General features: G+C 36.5%; 2 protein-coding genes across 2 annotated transcripts in view; one reads left to right on the top strand and one right to left on the bottom strand.

Annotated features, from left to right (window-relative positions):
- Nucleotides 1-287: 287 nt before the first annotated feature.
- On the top strand, nt 288-6100 carry LOC122140986 (zinc finger protein 513-like; the record flags this gene model as incomplete). Its single annotated transcript, XM_042746553.1, has 4 exons — nt 288-336; nt 2096-2227; nt 3469-4164; nt 4434-6100. Coding segments are annotated over 4 exons (1656 nt in total), but the record flags the coding sequence as incomplete, so codon positions are not given.
- A 721-nt stretch (nt 6101-6821) lies between these two features.
- LOC122133980 (sorting nexin-17) overlaps nt 6822-19642 on the bottom strand; it is a 28121-nt gene continuing 15300 nt past the window's right edge. Inside the window, exons 8-16 of the mRNA XM_042747279.1 lie at nt 18310-18397; nt 14893-14962; nt 13153-13245; nt 12768-12971; nt 10901-11029; nt 10692-10769; nt 9346-9420; nt 9208-9249; nt 6822-8861 (exon numbers count right to left, since the gene is read on the bottom strand). Coding sequence (XP_042603213.1) covers nt 8742-8861; nt 9208-9249; nt 9346-9420; nt 10692-10769; nt 10901-11029; nt 12768-12971; nt 13153-13245; nt 14893-14962; nt 18310-18397 — 899 coding nt within the window. The 3' untranslated portion in view covers nt 6822-8741. The remainder of the gene's footprint in view (nt 8862-9207; nt 9250-9345; nt 9421-10691; nt 10770-10900; nt 11030-12767; nt 12972-13152; nt 13246-14892; nt 14963-18309; nt 18398-19642) is intronic.

Here is a 19642-nt window from a genome sequence, read left to right on the forward strand (position 1 = left end):
GAAAGAGTCGTGCAGTTCAGAACACAGGCATGCATTCTGTCGCACTCCAGTTTAATAACGTTACAGCTTTTATTTGCTGTAAATGACGCAAGTCTAATTTATCTTATATGCCACTGTAAGATTAGCATGTTAGCTCCTAGATGCGCCATGTATCTGTTATATGGGTTGTGTTGACGTGCATGTCATTAACGTGTATTATGTCAATGCTTTTAAAGGATACTTTGGAGAATGAGTTGATTGTTTTCGAGGGAATCCAGAGGAGGTTGCAAATAAAAAGGCTACGTTAAACTGGAAGATGCCAAGAAGAAAAACAACAGAATCCACAGCCAGTCAAGTGTAAGCATGCGTTCTTTTCTAATATTATTAGCTAAATTATTTGAAACGTGTTTCATTCCCCTTATTTGGTTTTGGATGGTATTTACTAATTCAGAGAAAAATCACAGAAACTCGTCATGTGGTCTCTTTTTGTTTCTTTTTTTATCATAATATAAACTTGGACATGTCTGTCTAAAATCACTCAATGATAATTTAGCAGGCTCTTTAGTTACAGAAATTACACAGACACACCGGCTGGTTGGTTATAGTATTATAATTAGTTTATAATTATATTATAAACTATCTATTTATCTATCTCTCTATAAATAACTTATAATTATAAATAAATATTGCTCATTTTGTATTGAAAGAAACATAATTGCATAATTGCACTGCAATCTGTTTTGACTTTGAATTGTGATTTCAGGTGTCAGACAAGCTGACCGGTAGATTCTTCTGATCATTATATGCTGTGTGTATCCAGTGTCCTTTATTTTAAAATGTATAATGTGACTAACTAACAAAAGTATGAGTTGTTTCTGTGTTTGTGTGTCAGATTATGAAGAAGAGCTGAATTTTGCAGTCTACACGGTGGTAATTCATTTTAATATTAGTTCATTTTAAGATTTTTAGTCTTAGCTGGTAAATGAATTAATAATATTTTACTTGCTGCATTGGTTGTTTCTTTGTGTCGCCTTTCTTCTTATAAAGTTGTGATTATTTTCAGTCTCGTCCAGCAGATGTCAGTAAAAATTACAGTAAAGCCCCAGAACCCGTTACTGGCCCAAGTCGATTCTTCATGATTGGCTGTTTCCTTAACTTATTTTCCTTTTTTGTTACATGAAAATAACATTAAAACTGTCTTTGAAAAAAATGTACATTGACTTCTTTGTTTATTTTTACTGTTTCTATTCAGATATTAATATACCTATTGTTTTTTTGTTTTTGTTTTTTTACCCTTGTACATTGTAAAATATGAAAATCCATCATTAAAAAGTTATATAAATAAAACTCGCAGTGTGATGTCATTTCCACTGTGACTAGCCATTTTGCCACTAGTAAAGATGAAAGATAAACTTCTTTCCTGTCAAGCTGTAATTTTCATTATGCCAAATATTGTGTGAAAACTGATTTAGTTTAAGTAATATTATTTCATTCAGAAAATGTTTCTAAAAAAAAACAATGCATAAATTGTGACTTAGTTGAAATAACAGATTGAATAAACTGTTATTATATTATTTTTACTATATAAAAAAGAGCTTATAGTTGATTAAACACCCAATTCCAACACCCAATGGTTTTGAGAGTTATATTTATTTTAATTAATGATTAGACCAATTATTAATTATTACATATGAACATAATTCCACAAGATGGTGTGCAGTAAATCATCTTGTTTGTATAATAAATGTAAGATTCAGCATGACTTAAAAAGCTTACACCTGCTTGTATGGGCTTCATATGGATTAAGGACATAGTTTTACATCCTTTGCTTATTATTGTTTTTTACTTTTTAGATTTTGACTTTGTTGTGTAAAAAAAAATATATATATATAATAAATCATCATATCAAAGACAAAAAAACACTGAAAAATTAAAAAGATACAATAAAAATGCACACATACAGACAATACCACCAGACAGACCAAACAGACATTATCAGTAAGATAAGGAGAGAAATGGCACACAGAGACTGTGTCTATTTTGGGTCAAGTTGCATGATCTTTCAGTGTTGTTTTTGCTATTGCTGCTGTATTTGACCATGACCCTTTGCTTTCAGTGGATTCTGAAGATGGTTTAGGCACTGTACGTCCAGCAAGCCTTACCTTTGAGAGCGACTTTCTCCTGGGACAAGAACTCGAGTTTTCAGATCCTGACAATGACAAGATCATAGGCCTTGAAAAGTTCTCAGGTGAGTTTCTAAGTTTAACTATGGTAGGGAACATTAAAGGGTTCGGGGGGGGGGGGGGGGGGGGGGGTGACCTGCCATGGAAAATCTGGAAATATTGAGAAGTTGTCGATTATTCATTAAAAGTCAAACAATCATAATTTTACATAGAAATTTCTTGTGAATATATATTTTTTTAATTTTAAAACATTTTAATTGCTTGAAAATAACTTATATGTTGGCTACTGCTAAATCTTGAGATTTTTAAACATGCTTTAGTTTGCTATATTGCTGGCATTTATTAGGATACATAATGTGCTCTATATGGGACATTAACTGCAAAGACTGACTTGTAATATTAGTGCTATTATGCAAAAGTGCTGCATTTTGTCTGTCTGCAAGCAGTGTGATCTTTCATGTACAGATGGAAGAAGTGAGCCTACCGTTCTGGAAAATTTCTCTGGTTTTGGCATTCTGACAGAACATACAATTTCAAAATGGCAAATCAGGAAAAAATACACTGTGCCACCACGATTATATAAGGGTCATCAAATCAAGACAGTCATCACCATCAAGGACACATTATAATAAGGCATTTAGTCATCATCATCATCATCATCATCATCATCTCCTCTCAGGGTCTTTATCATAGTTGTCATCATCATCACCATCATCATCATCATCATCATCTCCCCCTCATCATCATCATCAGCAGGACCATTATAGTCATCATCATTATCATTAGGCTGGGTAATCATCCACCTGGGGTTTCTGAAACGGGCGATATAAAGGCCCGCTCAGGACTTCAGACTCACACATTTCTCCAAATTGCATGTGCATGAGGAGCTTGCAGAAGGAAAGCAACGTTTCACAGGAAAGACAGTGAGCAGAAACACTATATCCTTGTGTTTTGTTGGAGTACCACCTTTTATTTGTTGAATTACTTAACGTTGTTCACTGGCTTAGGGGGTAAGTATAAACGCTAACTATTTTTCCTATAACTTCAGCTGTTGCTATTTTGTGCAAAATTTGTACTTTTGACAACTGTAGATGCATGTGATCTTGTATAAAGGTTTACGTTTTTTGTGTGAGCATTTGTCTTTAGTAACTTGTGATAATAAGATATAAATGTTACCATCGACTTATACTGAAAATTTTATCAGCCGTAAATTGTATTCGAATGCTTGCACAGTGTCTGAGATTGCAGAATACATATCTATACAGCAGCATAATGTAATGCAGTTTCCTGCTGTGGTCCTGTACAGCCGACATCAGTCTGCCTGGCTTCCCCCTGGGAGACGAGGAGAGCTCCCCCTTCAGCCGCCTCAGTATGGAGAGTGACGCCGATGATCTGCGTGCGACCGAAAGCGAGCGTGAAGAGAGGGTTTCTGAGTCTGCCTTTCCCTCTTACCTCTCTTGCAGGGGCTGTGGTCAGCTCCTGGAAGACCCCCTGGGACCCGGCATGGACTTGGTGGGGCCCTTCTGCATGCGCTGCTGCAAAGGGAATGCGGATGGCGTTGTGGACAGGAAGCTCTGCTCGGGCTTAGGCTTACAAGCGGACTCTAGAGGGGGAGGGAATGAGGGTGCTGGTGGTGAGGATGGTTACCTAAAGCTCCACTCATGCACACTCTGTGGTTTCACGTCACGCTACACTAACCACGTTAAGAGGCACATGAAGACGCACAATGGCGAAAAGCCGTACGGGTGTCCGCTGTGCTCCTATGCATCAGCACAACTAGTAAACCTGCAAAGGCACTTGCGCATACACACTGGGGAAAAGCCCTATAAGTGCAACCACTGCACGTTTGCGTGCAGTTCCTTAGGGAACCTGAAGAGGCACCAGCGTATGCATGCAGTTGTAAGCCCGGGTCAGAGTGCCCTTCAGCCAATAAGTGGCAACGGTTTAAACCACATTACCCCGGGTCAGAAGGAAAAGGAAGTGGCTCCTGCCCCCACCGAAGGTAAGTAAGGTTCTGCTTTACCCCCTGAGGCTGATGATACACGGGGCAACTTTGGGCAATATTGCCATCAACGGGCAACCAGATGAGATACAGGGCCCATGACCGATCTAAAGTATCCAGATCCAAATTTGTTACCCATTCTCAGTGGAAAAGTACCCAAGCGACATTGCTCAAAAAAAGTTGGCCAGCAAAGTTGCTCAAAAAGTTGCCCCATGCATCATCAGCCTAAAAGAACATAGAAAAGAGAGTTTTAATTCAAAATCATTCAGTTCCAGGTGCTGTGCAGTCTGCCCCCCGACCTCACATGGGAAGGGGTGGGAACTACTTGCACGCCCTTGATGGCCTCAGGCTTGTGCAGCAGTCATCAGCAGGAGTGTTGCAGTCAGGACAGTCTGCATCTGAACCTGCCTCCTTGCCCCCAAGGTTCTTCCCCTTCACTTGTCGGCTGTGCGGCATGGCCCTGGATGACGAAGACGGATCCTCGACCCAAATATGCGCAAAGTGCACCCTGGAGATGCTAACTAAGGACACACCCGGATGCCCCGCTGAGCGAGGGGACAAGGTCTACACCTGTGCTGCCTGCCCCTTCCTCACCCACTACCCGAACCACCTGGCCCGCCACATGAAGACCCACAGCGGAGAGAAGCCATATAAGTGCCCGCAGTGCGAATACGCCTCTGCCCACTTCGACAACCTCAAGCGGCACCATCGAGTACACACTGGTGAGAAACCCTACAAGTGCCACCTGTGTGACTATGCCTGTGGCAACCTGGCTAATCTAAAGAGGCACCAGCGGGTGCATTCGGGTGCCAAACCCTTTCAGTGCACCCTCTGCAACTACAGCTGCAACCAGAGTATGAACCTGAAGCGGCATATGTTGCGGCACACAGGTGAGAAGCCCCATAAGTGCCAAGAGTGTGGCTACACCACTGGCCACTGGGACAACTACAAACGACATCAGAAGAAGCACAGCCTCACTACAGATGGCTGGGCTAAAGTGCAGATGCCTGGAAATGAGGAAGAGGTGGAGGACGAGGAAGAGGCATAGCCTCTTATTGCAAGACAGTCGTCCATATGAGATTTTACTGTTACTGCATAAGCTTTGTTGGTTGCTCTTCTTTTTCTTTGTGCCCTCATTTATTTTGAAAGTAATTTTTTAGACATTTCTTGGATTTGTCCACAAGCTGCTACATGAAGTCATGCATAAATTAAAAGACAGTTACCTGAATGTCCTAATGCAGGGTTTGTCCAGTTCTGCTCCTGGAGGGGCCAACCTTCTTGCAGACTCTAAATACACTAAACACACCTGAAATGGCTAATTAAGGTCTTTAGGATTACTTGAAAATTCCCGCCAGTTTTGTGGGAGATGGTTGGGACTAAACTCTGCTGGAAGGTGCTCCCCCAGGAGCAGGTTTGGACACTCCTGATTAATGCCTTTGAACAAGGCAGTTTGTGTTACACAAAGTTCTCTAAGAGTGTTCTGAGCCTGATTGTGGTTCATTTATCAGTGCCAAACTCTGCACCACTGCCATAGGAAGCCTGGAGCTACATTGCATGCACTTAAGTTCACCTTGGTTGGCTCTTTTGATGTTTTATGTGATTGATCATTTGTCAGTCAAAGATATTCTCAACCCTACTGATGAAAATGTCTTTACAGATGAGCATTATGTTGTGATCTTTGATAATCTTGTTTTTGTTCTCAATAATTCTGAGGGGTTATGTTGCCTTTTATTGTTGTGTGTATCTTTTTTGACTGTGAAAAAATGCCATTTGTCAAAGTTTACTTGAAGCAAAATGGTGCATAGTGGGTGTTCATGTCATGCTGAACATAGAGCTTTTATTTTTTGTATGTGATTTTATTTTTTATCTCTAAGGAATGTTTGGCATGTATTTGCCACCCATGGCATTGTTAGCTATACTGAAGGACAACAGTAACCGTAAAACCCTAATATGCAGTTAAACCTTCAGGCTGCAAAAACGACTGAACATTGATGAAATCTTGTAGGGTGTGTGATGCTTGAGTGTTTCTTGTTATTATGCAGTGGTTTCATTAACGCCTTAAAATATCCTCAAATAAAAAGAGTTTGTGTTGAAACTTCACTCATCATCTCAGTTCTCTTGCTATCTTTCAGTCACACAGCAGCTCAGAAGAAGTAAGTTACTAATAGACCAGCAGGGTATGATTAAGCTGCTGAGACAGGCAGTGTGTAATCCTCACACTTTCCATAATGAGAACTGTAATCCTCTGCTGCGAACAGCTCTGGTAAACATGCTAATGAAGACAGCGCCCCGGGCAGCACCGGAGCACTGACACAACTCTTGCGGTGATCTTCATGCTGTTAGATTGTGAGAATGAGTTTTAGATCATTTTTTCTGAAGTGTTACAGCCTGTTTTGAGGCAAAAGCTTACATTAAAAAGAAATTTGACAATCTGTGATCACTAAATGATGATACAAATTGTAGGCAGTCAAAAAGCTACATTTCATGCTAATGGTGTTTTTTAGCCAGGACCTTGGACTTTTAGTGGGTTTTTACACACTAGCGAAGCACAGTAGTCATTGTGTCTACAGACAATCTCATATGATAATCAAAAATCCTGAAATGCCCATCATGCTTGTGTTATTAAACCAAGGAACAGAAAACAAAACGAAAGAGCATCGTTTGGCACCTAAATTTATTGAAACCCAGAAGGCTCTAACTTCCATTCTTGGATTTAAAATTAAGTGAGAATTTGAAAAATAAATCATACTGATTTATGAGCGATGTACAGGGTTTAAGAGTATAGACGGTTACCCTTTTCATCCTAGATGATAATGATGATGATGCTGGTGAAAATACTGAACATGGCAATCACAAATTACAGTCATCAGCTCAAAAATCATCAACCATACAGCACACAGACATGAGAACAACCTTCGTATGTAACACATTCTGCCCATGGGAGGAATCCTATATATATATATATATCTGGGATGAAGAAGAAGGGAATTTCATTCAATATGACTATCATTGCAGTCAAAAACCCAGCATAAATTTAAAATACAGCCATTTCCCAAGCACCATGTGATCACAGCCCTCTGAGATGATTGCCACAATGTATTTAGTAAAATACAAAATGGATTATATGTATATAATAAAAAGAAAAATGCAGACTGGAATGATATTCTTCAAAATGAAATGTATAAAGTGTACTAAGACAATCACTGAAATTTAGATGTGGAATTTGTAAACACTCTTTTTCAACAATTTTGTAAACACTGATAAATGTTAGTTTCTAACCTTTTTTTTTTTTTTTTTTTTTTTTTTTTTTTTACACAGCCTGGATTATGTTTGATCAACTGTACTTGTTTGTAATATACTAAGATAATACAGATATTAGTAAATATTCAGAATTTTTTTTAAATTGCATGTACATTTATAAAAGTGACATTACCATGATTTTTGTGCAAAATGCTTTAGTGAACTATAATTTTGGCATTTATGAGAAACCTTTTTAATATATTGGTTCAGGAAAAAAATCAACAGACCTACAAACCTCTTGCAAATGTTCCAGGATGTTTCCCCACAGTTTTACTATCTCAATAAATACCCAAGCCATCTATCTTACTTAATACTGTGCAAAAAAGACATGAGTTCAGCTAGTGCAAGCGGGCCTGCCGAACACACCAAAACAAGAGATTCAGGACACAGCTGAGGCCAGATTGAGAGAAGCTTTTTAGCCAACTTGTGCCCGGCGCTACATTTAATGTTAAATTTGAGAAGTTAAACTGTAAGGCGTCTGAATCAGCATAAGGCAGAGAAAAAGCAGGCCACAATAAAGATCTTGTATTTTCATCCAGGATATGCAATGAATATGCAGTAGGCGTCAGGTCGAGGTTACCTCTCCTGAAAAAAAACAAAAACAAACAATAAACAGGAAGCTGCAGAGATCTACCACGCCATTGGATAATATTGCCGCTACCACGCAATAGTTTGAGCAACATTGGCACACTGAACGATACGAAGCACATCTCTATTAAATAATATTCTTAACTGATTTTGAAGGGAACATATCAACAGAGTTCGCTGGTATGGATCTTACTCTAGTAGGCAACTACTGTCATGAGCAGTCGAGAAAATGAGACAACAGGAATTTTGTGTCTGCCAGATAATGACATGAGTGAAAAGCACAGTTTTTGTGTCTCTAGTAAGGAAGTACGATTCAATAAAGCCCGTCTTCAGAAGAAAATTTCATCACAGCCTCTCTTGAATGTAGCAACTTGCCCTGAGGTGCCTATGTAACCCTGTATTAATTTAACCATTGACGTTGTCTCTAATTATGCCTCAAATATGAAATTATCCAATTTTTGTTTCTTTAATTGATCGAGCACTGAATCTGAGGACTCTCATAGAAGTAATGAGTGACTTGAGTCAAAATTATGTACTTCATAGGCCATTTTTGAAACCCTTGAAATATTTTTTTTTTTCAAAAATGGATTACAAAACTGCAGAACTGGGCATCTATTAAACTACACTCATCGCAGAGAAACCGCTAAATGAATCTGTCTCCTTTAGTCCAGTCTTTGAGGATGACTCCATCACAGGTCATCGTCCCCTATTCCTTCAAAGGAGTAGTTTCCATGGAAATCATTGCCACTGATGTCACTGGCTGAGTTGGAAGAACTTAGTCCTCTCAGGGAGACAGACGACAGCTTGGTCTGTGGAAATAAAAATAAATAATAATAAAGAGAACAGCAGATAAATATCTAAATAACTAAAACAAAAATGAAAATTTTTTTGCTAATTTAAATAAAATATAAATATTAGATGATGAACTGAGCTTTGGATGTAAAATAAGTTTAAATTGAAATACTAAAATTACTAAAACTAAACTTAACTATAGTTAACAAACTGAAAACGTGAAAATAAAAGCTAATTCAAAACAATAGATACTATAATGGTATATAAATAATAACGGTATATATACAGTATGAATTAAAACAGTACAGAGTATGTTTCCATTGTAAGTTAATTATAATGAAATGAAAATCATTGACAACTTACAGAGAGTTTGACTACTTGTTCACGGCTGGGATCAGGGGAATCCTGAAAAACAGTCATGCATATAACAGATCAACAATGGTACATCTTCCAATATCAAAACTAGAGGTGTTCTGCATTAGCAAAAACCTCGGTGCCCACCAGTAATGGAGGAGACTTCACAACTTGCTGACTGTCAGAGCGCTGGAACGAGCCGTTCAGTCGCTTCTTCTGCATCTGCTGGAAACAGAAATTACACAAACTTAGAGGAAAAGACAGAAAATGTCCTGTAAATAGGCATGAAATACAAATTGACCACATTTATTTTCATAAAACACATTCCTGAACTTATTGTGCATGGTTCATAGAGGTATATTATTGAAGAGAATAATGTCTTTCAAAACTTGAAAACCTGAAAACAAAAGAGTTTAGCACTGAAACAACTTTCATTTTCAGCTGACATCATCAAGGCCTAATTTTTTTTTTTTTTTTTAATCTGCATTCTAGTATGCAACACTGATTTCCTTGAATTGAGTGCCACAGCATTTTTTGCTTATTGAATGACTTGTTTCACATATGCCACAATAAACCACATTCAAAATGCCACATTAAAATCTATTTTCTAAATGCAAGTTATTGATCTAATTGTGAATTATTCATCCATACATCACAATGCTGCATAGCTCTGTCTTGTGGTGAAGTGACAGACTTTTCTCTGATGACGACGTATACCAGACTTCTCTATGTAATCTGTTTAACCCCTGCCACTTTTTTGCAACCGGCCACAAGCTTGCATTTTGATCTGCCATCATCCAATTAACAGACGAAGAAAACAAAGACTCCGTCCTACATTTTTTTCTTTTACACTTGAACTTCAGTTCAAGAAGGTAGGGTAGGGCGAAAAACTGCATCTCATTTTTTTCCACCGAATTATAATCCTACGACATTGTTTTTTTTTTTTTTTTTTTTAATGGAGTTAGTTTTTCTTTGTTTGTTCGTTTTGTTTGTAATGGGTTTGGTTGTTACTTCTACGTCACGTGTGACTTTTCCAACATGACTATGTATTGCGTGAGCTTGGGCTGGTGCAAGACGAGCATTTGTGGTTAAAAAGTATATACATTTTTTTATAGTTTTAAGAAAATGACTGATGGTTTCACTAGATAAGACCCTTATTCCTCGGATGGGATCGTGTAGAGCCCTTTGAAATGATTATTCTGGAAGTGAACTGATCCTTTAAGGAAGTATAACTTTGGTTTTGAATAAACTGTACTTTCAAGTTGACTTAAAGTGAGCTCAGTTTTGCACAGCTAAGTCTCTCCAGCAAACAGATGATTTAACCAACATTTAAGACCAGATTATGCTGAAAGGGTTTTTCATGCAAATCCCATGTGGCAAAAACAAATGAAGACTCAAGCTCTTAAATGACTCAAACACCAATACATCCACCGACTGAAACCCCACAGATATTTGGCAGGTCTTTACGAGAAGACAAACATAGACCTACTGACCTTTTTAATGCTTCCGCCAGATTTCTTCACCATCAGCTCATCTACCATAGACTGCAGGCAGATACTCATCATGATAGCCTGGGGAAAAACAATAAAAACTCATAGTCCGGTGATTCCCAAACAGACTGAACAAAATGAATGCCTAAAATAACTTGTAGCGTTTAAAAATAGTATAGAATTTCAATATCATCGATTGATTCTTCGCTGACCTGTGGACTGGTGATGGTGACCCACTGCAGACGGTCTTTGCTCATCAAGTACTCGAAGGCCAGCTCTAGTTTCACGTCACATTTACTGGAACTGCTTGGGTTTGCGGTACCGTTCGCCACAGGCACCTGCTGTAGAATCAGGCCGGGTCATCACAAATACGATCATCATAATCATTGTTATTTGTGTCGAGGCAATTACAGAGGCCATTTCTAAACTCCTCTACATGGCAATTACCTTCAAAGCTCAATTAGTCATCATTAGCTCTGCTCTAAATGTCAACGTCCTCATAATTACATAGCATCATCAGCACAACAACAAAAAAAAGAGTCTCATTAGAATTGTCTCAGATGACAAAGCAGACAACTTCTTCACACAGACACAGGAAACTCTGTCAGTCCCATTAGAGAGACACTGGTACGCAGTCCCAGCATGCTCAGCGTCACGTCCTGGTCTCAGAGGATGGCCGTTCTGAGCTCATTAGTAACACAACTCTGCTATTCCAGAGCAAAGACTAAGCTAAGACCACTGCAGAGTGAAGAAAAAACAACTTCCAATATACACTGAAGTGTTTGTATTGGACCAAACTGAAAATATTCAATGCATTTTCACATTCTCACTAGAAGTTGTTTGGTATTGCTACAATGTGGCACATTTGTTTGTTAACCTACTGTTTAAAAACAAGGGGTGGAGAAGATACAGAATGAAGATTTCGATTGTCTTCATTTTGTTTCCTAATTCTGGTATACTAAAATGGATGCAGAAAACCGTGAAGGCAGTTTTGGTCATTCCCGTTTCAACTTCCCTTTTCCAAAATAGACCAACCAGACATGCCTGAAGAGACAGTCATAGAAGGAATTTGGAGAAAAGAGTTGTCTGGAGATGCAAAAGGAAGTTTTCCTACATCCTTACCTTAAAAAGTAGTACATATCTTTTTGAAAATAAATAAATAAATAAAATAATAAGGCTTTATTATACTGATCATTATCATACTGTACATTATAATGCCTAAAATTACTTGTAGCATTTAAAACATTTGATTTTTAGCATTTTATTTTTCATTTAGATGAAATAGAAATTCAGTTTTTATATAGTTTTACTTAATAAAGCATTTTTAAGTGACATTTATGTTTTTATTTCACTGAATCTATTTTTCATACTGTACATTATTATACTATGGTGCCTATAATCATCTGTAGTGTTTAAAACAACAGATTTTTATTTCTAGCATTTTATTTTTATTGAGCATATTTATTTAAATAAAACTATATAGATTTCAGTTTTTTACATTCTTACAGAAAAAGCATTATAAGTATTTTTTTTATTACATTTTTTAGCATGTTTGCCTTTTTTTCACAACATTTAATAAAATAAAGCTTTTTATAGAGATTCAGCTATTCCAGGCTAAAATTAAGTTATTTACAAAATATTCAAAAGCAGATAAAAAAAATAAATAAATACTTGCCTGTTTAATTTAAGCAACTATGTCTAAAATACAAGTGGTGTGGTTCTTTAAAAATGTGACCTCATTTGACTTAACTATTCACATACTTTAGGAATGAACTCAGGACAAGCTTTTGTGGCACAATGTGACCATTTCTAGTATGATTTTGCTAAATGCATGGCTGCATTTACCATTGTTCAGCAAATTAAGCAATTTCAATAGGAATCCATTTGATCAGGAGTTTCACACGGTGCAAAAAAAGTTCCCCATGCATATTTTGCTCATGTTGGTCAAGAAATTGTGACATTGACCAACATAAGCAGTCTGCTTGCTTCAAACATTAACAATGGACCTTTCTGAATGCAAAGCTGCAATGATGTCTGCATTATGGTAAAATACTTTTTTTTTTTTTTAATCAAACTTACAGATGAGGTGACCCGCCAGCATCTCATGCGTGTGACTTTGAAGCTGCCCTCCTTCATCTGATCACTGGGCAATTTGACGTGAAAGTTGAGTTCGTTGTTACCAGCACCAACTATAACATGACAGCCCTTCTCAGGAAAATCTGTGATGCAGGGATCAAACTTGATATAGCCATAGTACTTCAGAGTCTGAGCCAATCTGATGAACTGTGGGACAGAATATAGTTAGATGCAGATAATTATCTAACAGACACAAATTATTGTAGGCTTCAACATAATACATTCACGTCTGAGAATGGACTTCAGCTTTTATAGAAGTAGTGAATTTTTTTCCAGCTCACAGACACTAGGGAGATCAAATAACGTGTGTGGCGGAGCTCAGCTGTACCTCCTTCTTTGAGCCTTTCTCCTGCAGGGATTTCAGCTGTCTGTGCTGCTCTTTGTTCACAAGGATCCATCCCCGCTCTATGTCAGACACCGTCTGAGTGGAAGAAAGAGGAAAAAAACAGTTTCTCTCATTCTGAAGTTGACTGAATAAATTGTTTTTAGGGAAGATTTGTGCAGTTTTTCCATAATAAATCCCAGCTCAATATGCAGACAGGGTTAATTTACTTAATAAATGCTAGAAACCTAATGCATTAACTACTGTTTAAAAATGAAGCACTATATTTACTGTTTTACTTTAAGTTTTAATACTATTTCATGGGTGTAGAAGTTAATGCTGAACAAATAAAATTTAAACTAGCATTATTTTAAAATGTTTAATGGAGCATACATTTCTCAGTAGTCTGGTATTATTGTTGTTCAGTAAATTACTTAAATTAAGTTTTTTTAAGATTTATAATATATAGGGATGTAACGATTCACTTAACTCATGATTCAATTAGATTCATGATTTTGATTTCACGATTTGATTTTCTCACAATGTTTTTCACAAAATGAGATTGAAGACATTATACAGTAAATGTCTATTGCTGCACGTTTCTTTGTGAAATTGAAATAACAAAACTAAACAGAAATTTTAAAACAAACTCCAAATTAAATAAGTTACACAAAATAAATCTCTTCATATAAAAAAACCCTGAGGTTTTGTTTGTGCTCTTTCCATTAAAAAAATTAAAGGCAACCACTGCATTTTATTCATGATCCAAACAAAGCTGCAGCAAACATGCAGCATGAGCAGTTTTTAATCTAATTTCGAAATTTAAAGCAAAGACAGAATGGTCTGATTTTAGATTTGTGAAACTATAATACATAAAACATATCTGAATGAAACAGCAGATGAGCTGAATAAGACTCTCTGCCAGCAGGTGGCGCTTATAGTGTTTCCTGGGTTATGGCTGTAAACAAAGCAGATCTGCTTATGAATACTACTTTAATATGCATCTTTCAGAGGCAAGATGAAAAGAAAATACCATGTAAACTTTTCTAAAGACAGTCAGTTCCCCTCAGAGATAAACTCCTACTCCAATTGTATCAAAAAATACAAAACAATTATTTTTTTTTTCCCATTTATTTTAGTTAGTTTTGGAGTTAGTTTTCAGATATTTAAATTGTGTTGTGTTGTTTATTTATTGTTTATTTGCGTTAAGTAAAATTGATTGTTCAACCAAAAATGAAAATTCTGTCAATATTTGCTCAACCTCATGTCGTTCCAAACAAATAAGGCCTTCACACTATTTTAACAATGTCTTTACTACCTTTCTGGGCCTTGAATGTGTCAGCTGTGTTGTTGTCTATGGAGGGTCAGAAAGCTCTTGGATTTCATTAAAAATTTGTGTTCTGAAGATGAACAAACATCTTACAGATTTGGAATGACATGAGGGTGAGTAATTAATGACTGAATTTTCATTTTTGGGTGAACTAGACCTTTAATAAAAATGTTTCATTTAGTTTTTAAAGATGATGACAACTAAGAGAAATATAAATAAGCCAAAGTTGGATGATTCCCACAAAGTCTAAATAACTACACATTATATAAATAATAAGTATACATTTTATATAAATATATATATTTTTTGACAATCAGAACAGGAGACACATTATTTGCCAGAACAGTTATGCCCATTATGACAACTTTTTGTTTGATGGACCAAACTGAGTATCTTTTAAACCAGGAGACTGTTACCTGAGCATATAACAAGTTGAGTCCCACACGGTCATCCATGACATCACTGTCGTACGCTGTGTCCCAGTAGCTAAGAACAGGGCAGGAGACAATAATGATAAGTTATCCAAGGGAAATACTATAATTTACCTTCCTCCTCTTTAATCACATCCGCTTTCTGAAATCATGTGCACTGCATTTTACTGCAAAATCACATCATTCTTTACACATGCCTGAGCATCTAACTAGATGGCAGCTTACCAATAGTCTAGAAGAATTTTATTCAAATATTCCATTAAGTTAAACTTAGAGAAAAGAATGGTTCTGTCCTGTAATAAAGCTTCTGTCTATGGCTACACAGCAATACTAGCGTATAAGTTACTGAACAAATGCTACTGCAGTATGTGTCTCCATTTGCCTAGAAGCAAACGACAATCTGGCTAATGAGCAATCTTCAGCTCAATGGCCATCCTGACCGTCCATATGTCAAAAACTATTCTCATCACGCCGTGGGCAGAATGAGGTCTGTTAAGTAAGTTTTAGTGGAGTTTGTAAGAGCACAATGATGTAATCTTGCATAATAATGGATATTGTTCACATAGCAGCCAAAACTGAATATCCGTTAAATCTCATTTGAATGCTTTCAGCGGTTGATGCTGGGGCATTTTTAAACTACATGATAAGCAGTGAGCAGGAAAAAAGCATGGGAGCATGTTTTGTGATTGTTTTTTGTTAAGGTTATTTATTTTTTTATTTTTTTAATGTTTTGAACGTCTCATACTCACCAAGTTTTATTATACATAATAAAAAAAAAAAAATCAAAAGATGACTGAAGATGCTGAAAACTGAATTTTCAGCATCATTATTATTATTATTATTATCATTATTATTATTATTTTTGTGGAAACCAAGATTTTTTTCAACCTTTTTTTCTGGATTCTTACATTTTATATAAACTTGCAATTGTGAGAAAAAAAATAATTGTGAGATAAAAACTTGCTATTACCTTTTTCTTTTCTTTTTTTGTGATGGAAATGGGCTTCCATACTTTTTAATAATTTATTGCATCCTTCCTAAATATAAATCTTAATTTTTTTCTGACACCAAACTTTTGAACAGTAGCTGTGTTTTTCATTTATCTCCTTTAAAAATATTCCTGTGCTTTTCTACCCTTTCCTGCCTGTCAGCAGCCAATCAGAGCAGCCAGATCTATATTCCATTCCTGATGTAGTGAACAGGTGGGATCTGGCTGAAGGCTGTCTGTAGTCTCCTGTAAAGTAGGTCAAGAGGCCTGCAGTTCCTCTGAGGGGACTGATCTCCTGTAAAGTAGGTCTTTCTAAAAGATTGTGAAGCCAGCATGAAGACCTGCAGTTCCTCTGAGGGGACTGAAAAGAAAAACACGCCAACATCTTGTGCACCTTTTCTAACAGTACAAGATGAAGAGGTGTGAGATTTAGCTTATCATGGATGTATAAGTGGTGAAAGTGGAAACATTTTTAGCAAAATAATCTCTGCTAAGCTGTGCTAATGTGCTAAAAAAAAATTGTGTTCACATAACACCTTCACACCTGCTTCCAATGCACATGGTGAAACACATGCTGTTTCAATGCCCTTGCTGAAGATTTTACATAAATAATCTCCCCTGATTCTCACTAATTATTCCATTACATAAACCACACACTCCAAAGGGGATTTGATGAATATCGCAGTTAATACACCACTTGGAACATCAACATTTATATGCTGTATGTGGATGTGCACTTTCCAGCGAATAAATAATGAAGTTTGTATTGCTTTAACCACTTCAGAGATTCTAGAAAGCACAGCACTTCAGAGACTGTTTGAGTTATAAAAGAGATGTCGAAATCTTCAAGTCTTCAAGTGCAAAAAGTCTATAGTGCAAATATGAAAACTACTGCTGCACAGAACCACATGATCAGACCATTGTGGTAATGATGTTTATACCCACGTCTACAACAGGAAGGCAAAAACTGCCTTTCTAGTCACTTAAACACAGTGAAGATTGAGCCTTGTGGGGCACCCCTTCCTAAAGCAAATATCCATGTGTTGAATAACCCTTTGAGAGCTGTTTGTTAAAACATCTCACCATTAAAATTATACTCTGGGAAGCACTCGTGAAGTTTCTGAGAAACAACTTTAAACTGGAAATCTGGAAAGTTTAAGCTCTGTTAAAGGGATAATTCTACAACAATTTAAATTCTATTATTTAAGGCCTGTTCACTAAGAAATTAAAATATAAATATTTTAGCATCCTGACTGGGGTGAGTGATATGACCAAAATCTTATATCATATGAGTAATTTTATTTCACGGTAATGATATATAGTACAATAAATTTAGCAACATTTTTGATACCATAGAAATTTCATATATAAATAAAAGTAAAAAAATAAAATAAAGCTTACTGAAGACAAGTAAACAGTCAGCAATTAAATAAGAATAATAAATTAATCAAGCAATAGGACAAAAAAAAAATAACTGAAATAAATGAGAAATGCTAAATACATTGTATAAAGTAATCAAATGTATAAAAGCACTGCTTATTCTTCACTGTTTAAATTAAATATATATTTCTTCTTATTAAAGTTACAAAAGTCTTTTAGTCCAGAACAGTGAGAGATTTTTTCTCTTCTGTTGTTTGATTAACATGAAACTGTTTGCTTTCACTTAATACCTAAATTACTGTGTTTACAAGGAAACTTGCAAAGACAGGCATTTTGACACGTACAAGTGTGTTTAACTGGCTTCAAGCATGGTTCAAGGCTTATAAAGCGGTAAAATTAACTCCGTTCAATACTCCGTCTTCACGTGCGTGCACCTTTCTGATGCTCAAAAACAGTCTCTCAGACAGTGCATGCATATAGCGAAATCAGTTCTCTCTCGCTGCTGATTGCGTTTCAATGGCTTATAATCTAGTTTTTAAACCTTAGTGCTTAAAAACGCATGCAAATGATAACTTTTAAGAAAAATGCATTCAAAAGTTATTCAGTGACAATCTTGATATCTGCCCTAGCTCTTCTTGATGCATTCATTAAAGTTCATGATCTTCTCAATGATTCAGTTCATAAAGTGTTTCGGTTTTGGTCTGATCTTCATAGTACGGCTATCATATGGTTTATGTAGACTTTAAAGTATACTTTTTATGCTGCTTTTGCATACTTTTGAGATTCTCATATGTTATCCAAAATATATTTTATGTTCCACAAAAGAAAGACATACAGGTTTTAAAATGACAAAGTTGAGTAAATGACAGAATTTTCCTTTAAAAAGGCTGTTTTTTGGAATTGATTTAGAAGTATACTAAGGACAACTAACATATTGTATAAGAACTTCCTCTGTAGGCTACATAAATGTAGTTCTTGTACACTTTGCTGTAGGACTGAATGCTCAACCATTACTTCCAAAATAAGTTTTGTACCTTTTACGGAGGACGATACGGTAGTCGGGACTATGCAGGCTGGTGATGGACACGTAGGGCAGCTCAAATTCTTGCAGTTTTCTCACGTCTGGGGCACCGTGGGAGGTCGGAGAGGTTTGGACGAGGGAATGAGAGACCAGATGAAATGTATGAGTGCCTTTAGACTCAAGGACATTTGGAGAGTAATAACAATGACAACAAACAAAGTGAGATGGGGGAGAATCCATCTGGCTAAAGCCGTAGAGGGCACAATAACATGTTTATCACTTTGTGCAAGAGAGAGAAAGAAGAACAGAGGAAGGGAAGGAGGGAGGGAGAGAATAAATGCTGCAGCTGTTAGAAAAGACTTTTTCTCTAGAGTTGGAAAAGAATGGAAGCCAGGGACTGAACTGATATGGGCACTGAGCTTTGAGAAACATTAAAAACAGGAGTGTGAAAAGAAGAAGAGATGACATGCCGTCACAACTTGTCATTCTACTCTTTGGCTTACCCTTTCAGAGGTCTGACATTAGACAGCATGTTAAGACAAGAATGGTATTATATGACAGGAATGTCTTAATAAATACATATGTACTAAAACATTATCACCACGTTTCTAATTGGTTGCAAGGTTGTTACTTCTAGTTGTCACTGTAAAGATCTCAAAAGTGTTGCAAGTAAAAAAAAAAAAAAAAAAAAAAGGAAACTAAATATTTTTCTTTTCGTTATTTTGTTTTATTATTAAACAGTATTATTGTCAATAATAATAGTTATAGTAATAATAATTACAGTGTTTATTTATATTATTATTATTATGAATTGTCAATATGACTAATATATGAATAATACATTATAATATTCTAAATAGTGCAATAATAATAATTTAAGGAAATGATTTAGCACTGACATGTTTTTGGCACACAGTTCTTGATTTTGGCTCCACCGGCACTCAACCGAAAATCAGGTTTTGTTTGCAGGCATTTATTTTTCTCACTTTGTTTCCCCTCCAATGCGCATTTCTGCCAAGATCGGGCAGGATGCCAGATTCATTTTTGTGGAGGATTCTTCTGGGTCTGTTTTTCAACAAATCTGACAGGATTAAGCCTGTTTCAGGTGAGGATCTTGCAACTGAGTGGGAGGCACATAGCATGTAACTCCTCAGGGATGCGGGATGATTCTGTGTTAAAAGTAGTCAAACAATGACAGCTCATATAAAAAAGGAGACATGGAAAGTTCCACAAACAAAAAGACGACATTACATCCAGACAAGGAGAGCGACTGCCAGACATCTGCATAAAATCAGAGAAAAGATGTCCTTCAGTTTCAAGAACTGGACCAAGTCTGTGAAATCAAA

This window comes from Cyprinus carpio, chromosome B20 (assembly GCF_018340385.1).
Source record: "Cyprinus carpio isolate SPL01 chromosome B20, ASM1834038v1, whole genome shotgun sequence".
In the NCBI taxonomy this organism is placed as follows: Eukaryota; Metazoa; Chordata; class Actinopteri; order Cypriniformes; family Cyprinidae; genus Cyprinus; species Cyprinus carpio.